Source organism: Lepisma saccharinum, chromosome 14 (assembly GCF_977018435.1).
Source record: "Lepisma saccharinum chromosome 14, izLepSacc3.1, whole genome shotgun sequence".
Lineage (NCBI taxonomy): Eukaryota > Metazoa > Arthropoda > Insecta > Zygentoma > Lepismatidae > Lepisma > Lepisma saccharinum.
Window position 1 is genome coordinate 14024523 of NC_139242.1, and position 20339 is coordinate 14044861.

General features: G+C 37.2%; 1 protein-coding gene across 3 annotated transcripts in view; it reads left to right on the plus strand.

The window, feature by feature from the left end:
• Cul2 (cullin 2) overlaps positions 1–20339 on the plus strand; it is a 164297-nt gene that overhangs the window by 59281 nt on the left and 84677 nt on the right. For all 3 annotated transcript variants that reach the window (XM_083135160.1, XM_083135158.1, XM_083135159.1), the window contains exons 2-5: positions 6878–7006; positions 9615–9815; positions 10549–10655; positions 17890–18071. In XM_083135160.1, coding sequence (XP_082991286.1) covers positions 6878–7006; positions 9615–9815; positions 10549–10655; positions 17890–18071 — 619 coding nt within the window. The remainder of the gene's footprint in view (positions 1–6877; positions 7007–9614; positions 9816–10548; positions 10656–17889; positions 18072–20339) is intronic.

A 20339-nucleotide genomic window follows, 5' to 3' on the forward strand; every position in this document is an offset into this window, starting at 1 on the left:
CGTACAGTACAAAAGCGCAAGAATCTAGATTTATTTCCAAAAGTGTGTTGTGAATCTCATGAATTCATTAACTGAAAGCTGATTTGCTACAAGGAACAGAAACATTGGGCAAAGTCTACAGTCTTTTTTTTTGACAGGGTTGGAACAGATTTTGGAACGAGTTTACAATACCTGACCACTCTCCAATTTCCATGAAATTTCGCGTACTCACTAATTGTGAACTCTTAATCACGAATCTGCATGTAATAATTGGCGGTCAGGTATGGAAATCGAGAAAAAAACGAAATAAATTATGTTTTCTTAACGTAACGTAACCCTACCACAAGAACAAGAACTCCACGGAAGACGCCATTTTCCCAACATGAAGAAATCAATAGGCGAGACAAGGTATAGTTCTCTTAGCTAAAATGTTAATTTTTCTTTGTATTTACGCTAATGGAACCTAACCTAACAGGCCTAACTTAACCTTGTAGGCATTCCTCGTCTGACATCAGCAAGATTGTTGTGCGTAAAGGACGACCATTATTTGCGAAAGAAATATGGTTCCGAATTGCTGTCTATAGACAATCACCGTGGTAAATCACAAGGTTATTTTACAATTTCTACACGTAAATGTACAATTTTAACAAGTGACTACCAAATATGAACTACAGATATGTCATCAGGACACCGAAATTAGTAAGTAGGTGAAATTTTATAGAAATTGGAGAGTGGTCCGGTATTGTAAACTCATGCCCAAATTTTTTCATATTTTGTGCAATAGTTTCTAAATGAAATTATTCTTGTGATGGAATCTCATTATTGAGTTCACTATTCAGAACCCAATGGAAAAATGTATCACTTTTTCTTGCTATCACTTAAAGTCATCACTATTCAGAACCCAATGGAAAAATGTATCACGTTTTCTTCCTATCACTTAAAGTTTAGAATTTTACAGTTGTTTTAAAATAATTGGTGTCATTCAAAGTTATTTTCCTGTAGTTTACGGTTATTACAAGCATAAGAAAACAGTTTTTCTTTGTGACGTTTCAGGAGAACACACACTCCTTTCATAAGACATTTATTTTCATTTTGACTAAAGATACAGTTATAACCATTGTCAAAATTTAGTCAAAATGAAAATAAATGTCTGATGAAAGGAGCGTGTGTTCTCCTGAAATGTCACAATGAAAAACTGTTTTCTTATGCTTGTAATAACCGTAAACTACAGGAAAATAATTCTATAATGCAAGCAATGCGTACATACAAGAAAAACTGTCATTCAAAGTGTTTATGATTACTTTCACAAGGGAGAAATGTAAATTCCTGAAGTGCAGGTTTCCTTTTTTTTTATCAAATACAATGGAATGACTTTTTCCATTACATTATATTATAAATGACCAATGACAATTTTTAATCTTCCAATAAAATTTTGTGTATTGTTTATAAGAACTAGGCCTACACATTCTACAACTAATCACTGTTTCTCAAACTTCTTGTACATTACAACAATCAACCAATAAGTCCAAATACATCTCACAATGAGTTACAGGTACCAATTTACTATTCTTCGGATAGATTTCTTCATTTTTACAGAAGAAACTACTTACCGTAATAAGTTCCTGTAACATCGGGAAGGTGTTTTGTGTGATGTGGGAATGTTTGATAGGGGATGTTCTTTTTTGAAAATTAATTCTCCGACGGAGAATAGCCTTTACACCTTCGTACATCATCACGCGTCGTGATTGTGTTTTGTTCATGTTCATTGGGTATCCAGTGTTTCGAACTGTGTGTGTTTGCAACAAAAGTTAGAAACATGACGTGTCGTGGATGCGTGGTGAAATTCGTACCAGGTGTAGAACATCCAGTGAATTTTTTTAATTTAATTGAACATTGGATCGTGAAGAAAGGAAAGGAATGTCGAAAATGTGGCAGTGAATGTAAGCTACTCGTTAGAAGGAATGGGCTGTGGGTATATGCCTAATATGACATGTGAAATTCAGGCAAGTTTTCCGTATCCTGGAAATGGATTTCTTCAAATTTAAAAGTTTGGGGCTCAATTGGAGGCAGGTGACTCCGGCAAATTTCTAACATGCTTTTAACAGGGACTCTATAGATAAAGCCGGACAGCCGGAGTGGAGGCGGGGCCGTGGTAACGGTAGGGGGCGGTAGGTCAATTACCCCAGGGGTGGAGCCTGGAATCGGTGGGAAATTTGTGCTCAAAAATTTGAAACGAAAATATTATTTTTAGTTTAAATTTCCCACCGATTCCAGAACGGATAGCACCACGAAACATTACAATTTTCTTTGTAAAACATTGCGAAAAAGTTAAAAAATAAAAATAAAAAATCAGATGAGCTTTGTTTATGGGTATTTCTTGGGTTCCGAAGGTTGAAACACTGCATAACGAATGAAAATTGACAAAACACAAGCACGACGTGCGATTATGTAGGAAGGTATATGCACCATATTTTGTCTGAGGCAAGCGAGAAGACTACGAGAAAGAAGTGCTAGTAATGTGAAAAATTGCAATTACTTTGATCAATAAAATGTCAATACACCTTAAGAGATGTTCCGCGAAGCAGATAGGTAAGTACAACTGTCAAAAATTCATGGATAGTGAATTTTTACTGAAATTGAAATTTTTGCATTGTTTGTGAAGATTACACTTGTTACGAACGTTTTCTGTTCTTATCTTGCAGATATATGCTATAGCAAAAAATGGGTAATATATTCAATATTTCATGTTAAGGCATTGTTGCTAATATAATTTTATGTTTCCATACATTAGGAGTGTTAGGCGTAGTGCTGTTAAAATTTCAACTTTTTTTATTAAAATTTTAGTATCTGCCAAACGTCTGAAATTCCTTTATTTTCTTGTTTTTCACATTGGTACTTACGTATTCTGCATTGCTAAGGATTCTTGAAGGTGGGATTTAGTTTTTTCATGACAATAGTATCAATTTTTCACATATCGAGTAATTATTATTTGTTGGTTTTTCAGTTGCATTACACAATATGGCGTGCAAATCTTGACTAGTGTTGTCTATGATCAGTGGTGTGCAGTGTTTCCAACCTTCTTCACTGAAAAATACCTACTTTCGGGTTGCTGATTTTGTATTTTTTCCCACGAACCATGTACATATATCCTCACGAACCATGCACGGCAAGGTTAGGTTCGCTTAGGCAAAGATAGTGAAAATTGTCATGTTCTTGCAAAACAACGGGGTGGTTGAAAACACTGGCCGGGAGTTAAATCATTGAACGCACACATCATTTGGTTCACATAGCAGAAGGACATAGAGGCAGCATCTTTCGTGCATTGGAGAGACATTAGTCTTCAAAAATACATGATTTACGCGCAAAATAACTTAAGCGATAGAAAAACCCTTCCACGACCTTTCAAAAGTGTACGGAAAGTCAGTTCGGTAAGTACTTTCTCCTGTAAAATTGAAGAAATACGTTTTGCAGATACTAAAATTTTACCACACTGAAATTGCTTCGGTATAGAAAGTAATATTATCTGTTATGTCTGCATCTTGAAATACGTTTTATGTTGCATTAGACACTGAAATACTTCCTGCTAAAATTTTAAAAATCAACAATTCTGGATATCTTGTTGTTTACTGGCCCCAAGCTTATACTTATATTTGTAGTGGCTGTTTTCAATGTGTGATTGTCTCAAACTTCAAAGTTTGATGCTAAGTGTACTGTTTATTCTATGTATAGTATGTTGCTTAATAACTTGATTTGTCGGGACCGTTGACCCACTGTACCTTCTCGAGAATTATGTCAATTTTTTTTCTAAATAGACAGATTTCAATGTTTTACGTAATATAAAAGTAGTTCCAGTGTTAGGGAAGAACAAATAAATGAGATATTTGATCCCAAAATGTGGCCCATGTAAGTAAAAACCTGCAATTTCGGAGTACTTTTGCTGCTTCTTGTTAGTAAAAACTGTTTGTATGCACATTAAAATAGCAAAAGAACACAATGAAAATAACTATCAGTACCAAACCTACCAATCCTAACTACATAAAATTATAGCTGCTGTCATGGAAAGTAGTTTTGGGTGCTATATTCACTTGCATGAAGCTTTCGGGCTCCTCTGCTCTACGATAAAGTAACACGCTAAGGTAACAGACGTACTTTACTTCACAATAATACATTTCTGCAAGTTAAAAATAACTGAAAACTTTCATAAACAACAAAATCTTCATAATCCATGCATATATTTCACTTTCTCAAGGGGGTACAGATAGTCAAGGGTACCAATTTGCCTACACTCTTATTTGTTAGAAACTAGAAGAATACATAGAACATTAAAAATCTGGCATTTTGTATGCTTCTCGCTCACATTGTGAAGTAGAAAATGGAGGAGTGCTAAATGAAACATGTAAGAGTGTAAAAAAGCCTAACACTACCTGGTAAGAACATGTTGCATCCAACACGTGGCATAAGAAATTATTTAAGTTAACCCTCTGTTAGGTGCATGAGATATCAGTGACCTCTATCAATATTCATTGTGAGATAGCAACACTGTGTACTATGCTGCACGCGAGTGCTTTTGTGTAGCTGAACGTTCTTTGTTCTAAAGCTCAGTTGCGCAGTTCTGTTGCACTTCCAAGCCATGTAATTTTATAATGTTAACAGCAATCACATGTTTGGGGTTCAGTTGTCCGCCAGGTGCCTAAATACAATACAAGAAAAATATCGAAGAGTTGAAAAACAGAGCACGTTGCAGATTCCAATGTTATATGGAAGTAGGTTTGTGAGGAAGGGAGGAAACATAGCTATGTGTTAGTGCCAAAATTGACCGAAAATGAACATGGCACTGCAGTTGCTATGTATTTATGCATGTGGGGGACAACTGGGTAATGGTTCTGGTTGTTTTATGATGTTTTCAAATTCTCCTAGCAAAAAGACTAATTATTGTAGAATTTGGGCAATGAATGTCACATGAAATTTGAACCTTCCTTCAAGTAGGAAGCACTATTTGGATTTTGAAAAAAAATAATTAAAAATTACCTTACACAAGCATGTGTGCTCGCCATAGACAAGGCATTCTCCGTTGATGGAAGCAACAGTAAGTATCAGTGACTAGTGGAAATGAATGTACAAGCAGTTTAGAACCTTTTTTTAGAAAGCATTTAGGTTATTTTAATGCTAAGAACACTCAACCTGACCTGCCTAACCTAACCTCCAAAGCATGTATTGAACAAAGTCTTCAAATGTTTTGGCATAGATAATCGCTAGTACTCCGCAGTGTGTGTTAACAGACATAAATCGAAATCAAACCATGTAATAATGTCATATGTAGCACGATGAAATCACAATGGAACAAAAAGAACTTTGGCCGCAACTGTACCCCAAGCATGCAACTGACGTTAACTTTATAATATTATATCATTTAGAAAATTGCAGCTGATCTTAGAAAAAATACAAACTTAGAACATTTTGAATGCATAGACAGTCTATTTCCTACTTATTATCCTACTTACAGCTGAAAAACTCTAACTTGATATTGAAAACACTACGTACTATATTATTCTACTTAACCCTAATAACAACTGCTGAGGCTAACCATGATTTAGATACCATGTCATATCATTATTAAAATACTGTAATTGTGTGTACAGTATTTTGAGGAACAAGATAATATATACAGGCTTTTTCTGTGAAAAAGTGGTAAATTAACAATCTAAAAGTTTGATTCTTAAATACATTTCATTTTCCACTTGATTAGTGAACTAGAATTTTTCAGTATGTTTTTGTTGATATCAGGTAAGAAGCACTTTTTCCAAATCTGCATGTCTTCCCTCTTGTTGATGGCTGCGTTCTGTTGATTTACTACCCAATTTTAAAAAATTGTCTAGAATAGCATTTCTTTTATTAATGGCTGTGCAAAGTGTGATATCAGCGATGCCTAAATCTGCAGCTATTTCAGTTTTAGTTTTATGTAAATTAGCGTGCACTTCCTGTATAAATTTTACTTTCTGGTGAAGGGTGTAACTTTCCCTCTTTCTGTTCTTATGGTTGACCAGTAGCAATTGAAAACATTCACATTCGCTGTTCTGTTTTTATTACGTAACACGACAGACATCAGCTATTGGCATCTTTTTAACATGTGTACTTTCGTATCATGATTACGTACATGCATCTCATGTTCTGAACAACTGTGGCAAATCTTTCACCTCTTTATTTCATGCTGTGCACCGCACTCATCTTTCTCTCAACTCGAGACTGATCGCCACCATGCCTGCTTATCCTGCTTTGTATTTGAAACTTGCCACGTGTTTTTATAATGACAAGAAAACTATACTTCTGTGACATTGTTGTAGCTTGGTTACGTACAAATCAACTGTATTTTATGAAAACTAGTATGTTTTATTATTTATGAAATGGTGAAGTATTATGCATATGGCTAGAAAAATAATTGGAAATGTTGTTTTTCTTGATTCAGAAGATGTAATGAGAAAATAAGAAATATCAAGAATCTCACTTTCGTTTTAGTAGCATGCTAATCTCTTGGCTCCAAATGTGAGAGCTAATCACTGCAGTTGGACATACATGTGTGTGTGTGTGCTACAATAATTTTGCGCTGAAGAGGCGAAATAAATATTGTAGAATTACACAAACTCTGGTTTATCAGGTTTTTTTTCAAGTTGGGAAGTTTTAAAATTGAGCAAACTCTGTTAGAATTTATAGTTCCTTTGTAAGCTCTTCACATGGGGCATTTTTAAGCTCCCATTACCATAAATCATTTTGGTGGTTAATAATTAGTTTTCTTAAATGTTATGCACAACCACCAATTTTTTTCTATAAAATTAGTGATTAAGAAATTTAAAAGCACTACATATTTTCATTCATGTAATAATTGTGTAACTTTTCTTTGCAGTGAAGCCACAATGTCTTTGAAACCAAAAAAAGTCAATTTTGAAGAAACATGGAATGATCTGAAAAAGACTGTAAAAGATGTGCTCACTCTTGGTACTGTACAAAGATTAGTATGGAACAATCAATTTAGGTATCCTTTTATTATCACTGGGAAGAATGCTTGAAATTCATTGCTGTGGATATGTTTGTGCCTATGATCAGTGTATCTTATTTTCCAATAAGGCATAGTTAACAAACTTCCTGTAGGTGTATTAGCCATTGCTTATTACTTTTCCTACAGCAAACGATTTGACTTATTGTATGTTAAATTATCAGTTGCAGTTCTGTTACCAAGTGCACAGTGAAGACAGGTTTTTTGGATGAGAAAAGCCATTGCTTAGCACATTTTAATTTCTACATAATTTTATATAAATATGCAAATATTTACAAACTGGATCCCTGATAAGCCCAGAATTGTTTTCAAATGCCTGAACCTCCAAAACATCCTGATCCCATACCCCTCCAGCTCATAACCAACTCCCTACTGCTCACAAATGCAACCGCCTGAGGTGCAAAACCTGCCCCATTTTTGGCACTTCTCACACCCTCCAGATCCACACTGTTACTGGCAAAATCATTCTGTACCACAAAGGAACGTGCCACACTTCTAAACCTCATCTATATCCTTACCTGCAACATATGTGGTGGCTTCTACCTGGGGGAAACATCCACATCCTTCAACCTCAGAATCAACAACAACTGCTCCTCCACCCAAAAGCTGGACTTCACTGTCGCTGTGCACACCAACCACCATAATATCTCCTTCAATGTCTGCTTCGAGGTAACAATCATCCACCACTTACCCCAATCCACTAACACCTCAGTATGTAAAAGATGGAAGAGGGCCTATATATCAGCCATGAATGCAAATACCCCCCCCCCCCATCATCAGCTTTCCCCATCCCCACCCCTCACCTACATTAATACATTGTATGAGTATGCAGAGGTATCGAGTATGTGGTACAGAAAACTTGGGTTCTCTTGCCAGGCTCATTGAAACCTGTGAATTGTAAAGTGAGATTATCTTACGAGTTAAATTTCATCGTATTCAAATTCTGTACGAAACCTCTTGGTTGACAAACAACCCCCATTACCGAGTAAAGGTATCAAATTTACATTACCAAGCGAGGGTTAATATTAAACTTACATTTCCAGATTGTCAAATTTCAAGTAAATTTCCTTCTGAATTTCTAGGTTCACTCACAAGAAGTCTTTCTGCAACTGCCAGAAGGCCCTCAAGATAAAAAAAAAAAAGAAGACATGTGGAATTGTGTTGCAACATTGAGAGGTCAAAGGAAAAAGTTTAGTTTTAATTAGTGCAATTCCACTGTAACAACCTTCATATGCAGTTGTCACATTGCCTGCTGTATTGGAACTTTTGGGTTGTAATCATTGAAAGTGAATTAGTTTGTTACATCTCAGCACTGTCTGTGACTGTACATGCTGCTTGCCATCATACTTGTAATGCTGAACCATTTCTAAGGGAGATTTCACCAATCGGATGCAGGCTTGTGCAAACTGTATTGCTAGTACGGTGTTCAATATTGCTGTTTATTAGCTCATTCCCAAGTGACATATGTTGTGCATTGCTTGGTGCTTCAGTCTGAAAGCTCCGTATGGAATAAACAAGTTGCATGTAGTATGGAGTAAAATGGCCTTGTAAGTCTAATGTGTGTCATGTTCCAGTTGAAAGATCCTAGGCACATGAATCACTGGCACATTCTACCTAAACTTTCCTTAATGGTATGTATATTTCAAATACGAGAGGCGTTCATAAAGTAATAATTTTTGCTTTTTATTTACATGCTTGTTTCAAGAATTTGCACTGTGGGAAAGCCTTTGGTCCTCAAGCTATCGGATCTGTACACTTTCTGCACATAGTAGTTCTGCAGAACACAGCCAGAGGGCCAGAAAACAAGTATGGCACAGCCCATGTAGCCAGCTGAAGTTCAAGATGTTGATTTTTGTTTTTGAAAGGAAAAATGCAAATTTTCCACTGTGGATGAGTCTGTGTGCACCATTATGACCCAGAGACGAAAACAGAACAAGAAGGGGAAGCACTCCCAAATCACCAACTCCCAAGAAAGCCAAGGTCGTGACATCACAATGGAAGGTGATGCTGAGTGTCGTTTGGGACTGCCACAGTGTGATCTTATGAGATTACACCCACGACGGGCAAACCATCATTGGGCGGTACTACCACAACCTCCTAACCAAATTGCAATAAACAATCAAGAAGGAATGCCACCGAATGCTGACGAAAGGAGTGCGGCTTCTCCAAACTGTCCTACAACGCCCCTGCCAATTCCTCTCAGGAGAAGGTGTGCTTATTTTAAATGTGTCAAAAGAATCAAGGATATCTAATTTAGTTAATACAATTCTTGAAACTCCAGAGAGTTGTATCGAAGAGTTTCTCAAAGAGCTCTTTCTTTATATAGCCCTTATCTCCAAACAAAAGTCCGGTTAGTTTTTTGGTTAGAGTTGGCGCAGGTTTTCTGTCATCATCGCTACCTCTGGTTAGCGTAAATGCAGCCACTTTGGGTTTTGAAATTCTCCCTCATCCTCCATATTCCCTGGACCTCGCACCTAGCGACTTCTTCATTTGCCATGTGTTTCTTTTAATTAATCACTTGTGAGAGAACATAAATGTGTATTATTAATTGCACAGGATTCTGTTTGTTTTCCTTAACATTTTGTAGTGATGTATATGCGCTTTGTGTTGCATACCCAGAACCACTTGCAGATAAATTATATGCAGAAACAAAGAAGTTCTTGGATGAACACGTAAAATCTTTGTTGGAGACAGTGCGAGAAAAAGGAGAAGCAAATTTGCTGAAATCTTACCATGATGCATGGAAACACTACAGTCAAGGGATTGGATATTTGAACCACTTATATTCGTAAGGAACAATATTTGTTGGTTATTATTGTAATTGTGAGAGGTTTGAATAATTAGCATAGCTATTAAAGGTAAACTTGTTCAAATGTAATAATATATAATTGTTGGAAGTTATTTTTTTCAATTACCCAACCAGTATTTATTTAACTAATTTTAAATAGGGTATGCGTCAAAATATACAGTACTGAAACTCTTGCGTCTCGAATGTGCATATGTGTTTGTTGATGGAGCATAGCTCCAGCCGCACATGTTCTCAGTAGTGAAATGGAAGTTGTATTGTGTAGTTGTTGGAATGGATCTCTCGATGGAGGAAAAAGTATGCATTGCTGAGTATTATTTCCGCTCATACGGAAGTGGTCATGAAGAGGGACCGAGTTTCAGTACTGCATATTTTGGTGCATACTGTATACAAAATAATATTGTTTCTTGTAAGTTCTCCCAATCTTCTATCGAGTATACTTTTGATTTTGCGATTGTCCATACTTCTCCACCTGTTAATGCACTGTTTTATTGTATAGCTTGGTAGAGTTCGAGAGCTTGAAAAGTGTGCAAAGGTTAATAGATCTCAACATTTTTATAGTGCAAGGTGTGTTTGTTTATTTGTATAGTTTTACTGTTTTCGTAGTTTCTTGGATCTCCAAGAGATGCAAAGCTTGAAAATCTGTAAGATAGTTTGTGCATAATCTCTTGTTACTTTTTCTTCATTTTTTACTTTTTCCATTAATTTTTCACAGCTATCTTAACCAGCAACACATAAAGAAACAGAAGCTTTCAGAAGCTGAGATTATCTATGGAAACATCGCAGTTGATGCTCAAGAGCAAATGGAAATAGAAGAGTTAGGTATGCTTTCAACTGGTGTAAATAGAAAATGCCAAAGTTTATTGGCATGTAATACATTTCTGTAATGATGCAAAGAGAGAGGCAAGTGAAGGTAAATGTAGGGAAGTGTATGCTGCCCAATTTTTCCCTTGCTTTCCATTCACAAACACAGGAAATCAAATGATTTCAGAAAACAAGTGAAGAGTGTGATGCTGTGTGTGCAATTTTGGAGGCCTTCATTTATCCATGATGCATAAGTTCATAGCATTTTTTTCACCATGGCAAAAGTATTTTTATTTGATACTAATTTGAGATGAACAAAAGACATAAATGAATAAGTAATATATTTTCCTTTATTGTCTATGGCTGTCTACCAACGCTGGGGCAGTTTTTCAATTTAATGCCTGAAGAAATCAGCTGATTCAGGGTTAAAAGCATTGCCAAGCCAAGTTTGAAGACATCACCAAAGGAGCTTCCTTAAAGATTGAGATTGAGAGCTGAAAAGGTAGCACTCCGAGGGCGCAAGAATAACTACCCAAACAAGCTCCTGGATAGCAGCTCTTGTCATGTTAGCGGAGTGTGGGTGTGCATTATCATGTTGCAGCACTTGATGCTGTCTTCCTGCCCTACTCGCTGATTTGCTTGTTTTCATTTAAAGCGTGCGGCGTCCTGAACCTTACCCGTGGAATGCAAATGTTGCACGATGGTTGAATGGCCACAGTGTTTAAACTGTCTTCATTAAAGCCGGATGGTCTTCCCTCTTTGTAATGACAAAACCATTTTCTTGCCCTGCTTTCCCCGTTGGCATTCTCCCCGTACAAGGGACAAATGTTTTGAGCCGTTTCCACTGCCTTTGCCCCTATGTTAAACTCAGACAGAAGAATATGTCTGAAATGTTTTTTTTTTTTTTTTTTGCCAGTGGACACTTATTGTTCTTTAGCCCATAACTAACACCGTCTTTCTTCAAATCTGTAAAATTCAATGCTTATTCACAAGCACAACAATGCCACTCCAATTGATGAACAATAAACATATTCCTAACACCGCAGTGTTGCCATATCAAACACAAATGTTACGAACTTATGCATCAACTCAATAGATAGGGTATGCTACTATACCAAGAAGTGGAAAAACCCTCTAGTACTTCATCAAATTTAGAATACTTAAGGGTTGATTCATAATATTGATTGGCTTGAAGAATAGTGAAGTATGCTCCCAGCCCTAGTGTTATTATTAAGGCTTGAGTGGTTTGTTAATGATTTTTTCTGGTTTTTTTGTCACCCCAACAAAATATTAATTAACAATATATTCACAATGCCAACTAAGATATTATTAATATAAGATAGATATAGATGTATAGGCTATTATCGTCCTCCTAAAAAAATAAAGCCTTTTAACGTTAAAGTAAAATTATGTTAAGAGGCAGTTAAATTACAAATATATTTAACACCCAGATGGGTCTCCCCAATGTCCTCTTGTAGAGGTCCAGTTCCAAGGTGGAGGGAGGCAAGTTGCACAGTGATTTGAATCCCACTTCAATTTGTAGGTCCAATTCCAATTAGCCTAATTGAGCATGGAATATAAGTGACACAAACTCTTGACACACAGATGAATTGTAATGAATTCTATATAAATAATATAATTCTATATAAACTAGTTGAAAACTCATTTCGTGGGCCTCAGCAACTGGGCGGGTCGCAGGTGGCGGATAGCGAACGGCCATCAGATATGATGGTTAGCTGCGAATAAGGCAGTGCCGAATAAGCAGTCCCGGACCGAGGCGGCAGTGCTATCAGGGTTTGGGAGAGGTTGGTTTTTGGCAGGACCATCCTCAATAAAAACCCAGAAAAGCCCCTTTGATAGCACTGTGTCATGGCGAGAAAGTGCCGCCATTAAATAAGCACTGCCCCTGCTGCCTTGCAGGGAGGGGAGGGATCCCCAAAGGCTAAGGGAAGGAAACCCTAACAGAAAACCAAGGGTAGGGAGGACTCTTTAGGCATGGTGAAGCCAGCCTCCCTAGGGGAGTAAACCCCAAATAAAAATCCTGGCCCCCCAAGCTTGGGGGTTTGGCGTGGGACTGACCATTCTACCCAGTAAAAGCACCAATTGTTGAGAAGCCTTCAAATCAGAGAGCCGGACTGGAATATGTAAGACGAACTGGCAAGAATAAGGTTATGAGAGTAGGATCATGGAACGTATTATCTCTATACAGAACTGGAGCCCTAAGAAACCTTACCGAAGAGTTTAATAAATACAAGCTTGATATTCTTGCATTACAGGAAATTAGGTGGACTGGGAAGGATGTGTTGGAGCAGAAAGACACAGTAATATATTATAGCTGTGGAGAAAAACATGAGTTTGGAACAGGTTTTTTAATAAAGAAGAAGATGAAAAATCTTGTAATGGATTTTAAGGCAATAGATGATAGAACCTGCATTTTAAGAGTTAGGGGAAAGTTCCATAACTACAGCTTGATAACAACCCACGCACCAACAGAGGATAAATCTGAGGAAGAAAAGGATGCTTTCTATGATAAATTGGAGAGGGTTTACGATTCATGCCCCCAATATGATATCAAAATAATTTTTGGAGATTTTAATGCAAAGGTAGGCAGGGAAATCTGGGCTAAACCTGTGATAGGATCTCATAGCCTGCACCATGAGAGTAACAATAATGGAATAAAACTGATTGATTTTGCAAATAGGCATCAAATGATCATAGCAGGCACCTTTTATCCTCACAAAGATATACATAAAGCAACATGGAGAACTCCAGATGGGAGATCAAGTAACCAGATAGACCATGTAATTTTAGATAGTAAACATAAATCAAGCATTTTAGATGTACGTAGTTTTAGGGGAGCAAATGTGGACACAGATCACTACCTGGTGATTGCTAAGATCAAGAACAGAATATCATGTTTACGCAAAAGGCAAGAAAGTAAAATCACAAAATATTATATATATAAACTGAAGGAAAAAGACAGAAAGAAAACATATCAGCAAAAGATTACTGACAGACTGAAAAACCTGGAAGATGGCGTGAACAACACCAATCCCAATGAAGAGTGGTGCAAAATACGAGATGTAATAATAAAAGTAGCAGATGAGGAAATAGGGGAAATGAAGAAACAAAACCGTAATGAATGGTTTGACGAGGAGTGCAAGGAGATAACCAAGCAGAAAAATGAAGCATACAGAAATATGATACAAAGTTATTTTACAAGAGCAAAGCTAGAAGTATATAGAGAACTGAGAAGGAAGGAAAAGAAAATACATAAGAGAAAGAAAAAAGAGAGTGTGGAAAGTAAAATGAGACAAGTGGAATCATTTAATGGAAAACGAGAGAGTAGAAGATTCTATAGAACTGTCAATGAAATGAGAGGATTCCAAACTGGAGCATATATATTAGGGATGGGACCGATTAATCGGTACTCTATCGGTATCGGCCGATATAGGCATATCGGTGTATCGGTTTATCGGTAAAATTACCGATTATTTTACCGATCCGATATATCGATAAATATCTTACAATTTAGTGCAAAATTCTGCCATTTTGTTTACATTTTTATGGATAATCTCTTTCCCCTTCTTTCTAAAAAAGTAAATGTCTAAATATTCAACTTCTTTTGCACTGCAGTCACCTCGAAACACACATTTATTAAGGAGATCAATGAACATTTCAGGTTCTTCAAGGACCATTTCTAATTTTATATCGGATCGGTAGAATATCGGTTATCGGTATCGGTAAATTTTATATCGGTACTTTATCGGTATCGGCCAAAATTTCATATCGTCCCATCCCTAATATATATGTAAGGATAAAGACGGACGACTGTTAAGTAATGACCAGGATATTTTAATTAGATGGCAGGAACATTTTAATGAACTTTTGAATGAACAAAACCAGAATGGAAGTGGAATGGAGCAAGAACAGAATCAGCATACGGAAGAAGATCAGAATGTAACAAATCCCCAGCTTAATGAACAGGAAAAGCAGGGACCTAGCCTTGAAGAAGTTAAGAGTGCCATTGAGAAGCTGAAAAACAATAGAGCGCCAGGATCTGACAAAATAACAGCAGAGATGATGAAACTTCACGGAAGGGACTTCTTGAGAAGCATTCAAAATCTACTAGATAAAATATGGAAGGATGAAGAAATCCCATCACAATGGGAAGAAGGTATAATATACCCCATATATAAGAAGGGGGATCGCCTACAAACAGAAAACTATAGAGGCATCAGCAAACTTAACACCGGATACAAAATTCTCTCTAATATACTTTTCCGAAGGCTCTCCCCGTATGTAAATAAAATAATAGGTGACTACCAATGTGGCTTTAGAGAGGGAAAATCGACCTCAGACCACATACATACAATTAGACAGATATGCGCAAAGACAAAAGAATTTGGAATAAATACATATCACCTCTATATAGATTTTAAATCTGCGTATGATACCATATGAAGGAACGAGCTGATTGAAGCCATGAGGGAATTGAACATCCCACAGAAATGAGTAAATCTGGTAGAAGAGACTCTAAAAAAAGTGTGATGTAGAGTACAAATAAGAAATCAGCTATCTCAAGAATTCGAAACAAAACAAGGATTGCGTCAAGGAGATGCCCTGTCATGTATGCTATTCAATATTGCACTAGAAAAGGCTGTCAGAGAATCAGGCATAGACACTAGAGGAACTATAATAAACAAGTCAGTGCAAATGATGGCATATGCAGATGATGTGGTTATAATAGCTAGAACAACAAGAGCATTGCGTGAAGCTGTAGCTAATCTCCTTACAGCAGCACAAAAAATGGGGCTTGCAGTAAATACTGCTAAAACAAAATATATGGAAATAACCAAGGTGCATACTAGTACTACACATTTTGAAGTTAACGGGCTCTCCTTTGAGAGAGTACAGGAATTTAAATATCTTGGTGTGTATATAACAGAAAAAGGAGATTCTCTGACAGAGATTCAACACAGAATAAGTATGGCAAATAGAAGTTACTTTGGACTTGGAAAACATATGAAGTCCCGGTATATCAGAAGGAAAACAAAAGTTAAGCTATACAAAACGTTAATAAGACCTATTTTAATGTATGGATGTGAATCATGGATTATAACTAAGAATGCTGAGACAATGATCGGAAGTTTTGAAAGGAAGATCCTGCGCAGGATCTATGGTCCTATATGTGAAAACGGATTTTGGAGAAGAAGATACAATAATGAACTATATCAACTCTACCAAGATATAGATATTGTGAAGGAAATTAAACTAATACGGTTAAGGTGGCTAGGACATATATACCGAATGCCAGATAACTCGATGTGCAAAAAGATAACGTTTATGCATATGGAGGGCAGGAGAAAAGTAGGAAGACCACCTTTAAGGTGGGTTGATTCGGTAGAAGAGGACCTAAGTATGCTGGGAGTTAGGAGTTGGAGAAGGAAGGCGCTGGATAGAGATGGATGGCGGAAGATTCTGAAGGAGGCCAAGGCCTGTGATGGGCTGTAGTGCCAGAAAAGAAGAAGAATATTCAAAATGCCAACTAAGATATTATTAATATAAGATAGATATAGATGTATAGGCTATTATCGTCCTCCTAAAAAAATAAAGCCTTTTAACGTTAAAGTAAAATTATGTTAAGAGGCAGTTAAATTACAAATATATTTAACACCCAGATGGGTCTCCCCAATGTCCTCTTGTAGAGGTCCAGTTCCAAGGTGGAGGGAGGCAAGTTGCACAGTGATTTGAATCCCACTTCAATTTGTAGGTCCAATTCCAATTAGCCTAATTGAGCATGGAATGTAAGTGACACATACTCTTGACACACAGATGAATTGTAACGAATTATAGATAAACTAGTTGAAAACTCATTTCGCGGGCCTCCCCGATGCCATAGAGATAACGCCGTAGCCTTGTAATCAAGGGGCCCTGGGTTTGATACCTGTTGGAGGCACATTACACAGTGGTTCGGAACCCCATTTAAAACTGTAGGTCCAGTCCCGATTAGCTTTCCTGTGCACAAAGTGGCCTTAAAACAACAAATCAATCAATCAATCAAAACTCAGTTTGCTGAAAATTCTACGTAGTTAAAACTGTTCATTGTTTACAGACTCAGTTCCTCAAATGCTGTGCGTGTCCACCATCCATTTTCACTATCATTCAAAACTCTGATATCATCACACTTGTATATTCTGTGTTGTTACCATGTTTCACCAGATAATCGTTACAGATTGTATGCCAATTTTTTTTTTTTTTGAAAAAATGGGGTGTGGCCATTATGTGAAGCATTTCTTTTTGTAAAAAAAAAAAATATGTCGGTATTATCAGTACTTAAAAATGATTTATTACTATGTAAACTGTCTTTGGTGCGAGATTTGTATGCTCCAAATACTCGTGAATATGAAATAATATTGAATAGTCCAAATTGAAACACATTATTTCTTCATGACATTTAGCGAATATTTTTCTAATCTGAAAAAAAGTTGACACATTAGTTGTTATTGATTTCTACATTATGGTCGAAATATTACACTTGAGAAAATTTTATACAGTGTTTTGGACTATGTCCTCCTCCGCGCCTGTGCGGTCTAAGCTGCTGTGCTTTGGGCTCCAACTGCAGGACGGCATGGGTTCGAATCCACCTGGGTTCAGTCTGGGTTTTCAGTTTGTGTATAGGACCGGTAGTAACCCACCATCATGAGGAAATTGGGGAGCTATGACTGAGTAGCGTAACCCGGTCATGGATATCTCCTATAACGTCTGGGGTTCAACGTGCTGACCCCACGTCACCCCATTACTGGTTGAAGATCTCCACACCTCTAGGTAGGATTGTGGGAGGGAGACTGGCAGTCGGGAGATAGGCCAAGGCCCTTCCATCGGTGTAAAGCTGCATGTTATTTTTTTTTAATGTTATGAGCTTACAAAATTTAATCTTTTGTTCGAAGATTCTCACTGTTACCATTGTTTTGATTATCTGACACACCTATGCAATGAAAGGTTATAAATCAATTCTTGCACTGAAAATACAGGGTGTGATTATCATGTGGTGAAATAAGGTATGTACTTGGCCATTGATTACATGGGAATAGATATATTAAGAGTTATGCTTTTTATTTCCAAATTTACTAGGTAATTTAATTGATAATAACTTTACACAAGTCACTTAGTTATTGGCCTAGATATGAGTGCATTATTTTTAAAAAATGTCATTATCAAGTATAGTCTAATTTTTTTTTTTTATTTCCAGGTCTTGATATATGGAAGAGGAACATGATTTACCCTTTAAAGGAAAATCTTGTTAACTTTCTGTTAGAGGAGATTAAAAATGACAGACTGGGAGTTGCTCGTCATGACATAACTGATATAATAAAGGGTGTCATAGAATCATTTGTTACTGTTGAGGCATACAAGAAGAAGTGCAATTTGGAGGTGAGTTTTCAAATAATGCATTTTCTTAATTTTGTATATAATTCTAATTTTCCTCCAAATGTCCAGATAGTATTTTAGGTATGTCTATTTAGGCAATAAACTAATACAGTCAACTCTCGATTCAACGACCTTTCACAGTTCCCTGGAAAAGGGTCGTTATTTCGAAGGGGTTGTTATTGGAATTTGCACCAATTTTCAGCTTAAACGGAGCTCAAACGGACACAAAGATGCCTAGGAGATGGTAACATCATTTATCCTGGTAGTTATACAACCTGTTATGCACAGGATGCATGTTGTGAGAAGGAAAATAGAACATGAAAACGTTTTCACAAAAAAAGAATTTACATGAAAACGTTTTCACAAAAAAGAATTTAAAATAATGTTACTTTCTTTCAATTGTGCACAGTCGTTGCTTTTCCAGGAAATTCTTACAATTCTAGTTCATGAGAAACCCGTTTGCACTGAGACCAATGGAAAGGAAAACAATCTCGAGCTTATTGCAAGCAAAACTCGAAGAATCTTGATACCAGTCAGACTGGTGCCAGCAAAAGTCCGGAGATGATAATCGGGCAGAATGAATGTTGGATTTTATAGGGGTCTACTGGAGCATTGTCTGTTACAAGATTAACTGGTAAGATTAGATCTCTCGGAAGAAACAACACAACCTCTTTAGGCACCAGACAAAAAAAAATAAAGGCAGGGCTGTAATTTAGGAGTATTCTCGATGTCAAACACCCACCCCTCCAATCGTTTTCCCCTTGAATAATGTCTTTTTAATCGGTCTCGGCGACCATTCCTACATTGAATACTTTTTTCTTTCTTTCTTTTTTTTCTTCTTTCTTCACATGATGGTTCTGAAGAAAAGCAAATTAAATTTACAGATTTGCTTATCAGATGGGGCAGAACATGAAGTTATTTTATCTCTTGTTTTCCTTTCTGGAGATTGAAAAACAGCTTTGCGACATTCAAAACAATAACTTTTTCCTTCGTGCTGGATGAGTCATCGCTGTTATCAGCAAGCAAGAGCTTTGCAGATGCTAGACAAAACACTGGCGCCAGCTGCATTGTAAAAACAAGGAGACCGGCTGGAAGTTCGAGCAACAGGTGGCGAAAGAGAAAAATCCCAGCATTTTAAAGATAACGCAACTGTCGAAGACTGAATTTTTAACAGCAGTGTAAAGAAGAAAGAAATTACCCTTGCTTTACGTTTTACCATGCAACAGACAATAATACGGGCAATATTTTCTATGCAGACAACAGCATATAAAAAAAAGGGGACCTGAATTCTGCAATTATCAACATTGCCGTGCACACCAGTGGCGGAGACTGACCTGGGGAAAGGGATGGGGGAGGGTCACTTTTATTTTTACTTGTTCTATGGTTTTTGTTTGTTTTCAAGAATATATCCAGAACTGGTTGCCCCATTTTAGATGTCAAAGGAAAGGAAGAGGGGCAGGTCCTATTCCACCCTCGCCTGTATTCAGCGTGTGTGCATACACGAGCAAGAAAATCGTGGCTGAAACAATCGACATCCCCCCCCCCCCTTTTTGCTGACAGGAAAAGAGGGAGAAGTCAGTCAGCCAACGGAACACTTTTTTTTGGCAGATATTACATCAACACAATTAGGAAAATGTATAAAGTGGGAAACGGGAGTTATGATGCACGTAATGTCGAAGTAAACTTTTGTGGAAACCTGGATGACAATGCATTAAGCGGGTTGACGATCTTTAGTTCGCCTATGTGGTTTTGATTATCTCTAACAGTTTCGCTTTTTTATGAAGTGTTGCAGGGAACAAAGAACACGCTTTGAATGAAAGTGGTTACCGAAAGTTGTCGGCTACAAGGCCGAGAGTTGGCACTCACGGGAACCTGCTGAACTCTAGATCAGAGCTGGACAGATGGGCCAGACTTCAGGCGCCACCCATCTGTATTTTGGAACATTCCTGCGATCTTATCTCTCGAGGTGATGTATTTATCGATGAAAGAGCTTGACCTGCCATACACATTGGCAAAGACTGCAAGTCCAGCAGTCACTGCACGTGTTGAAGAAGAGAAGTCTTATCAGTAAAGTGCTAATTTTCAAAGCAAGCTGCAGAAGGGAAAAAAAAGAAGGGTGGATCTAGCCATTACCTTCTCAATCTGAAAGCCTCATGGCTTGCTCCGGTCACGTGACTAAGCGTCATCAACTGGAGGCGAGATAGCCGCCATGTTTGATTTGCTTCTTCAGAATCAATGTTGGACCTTTTTAGTGAATATGGAATTGTAATG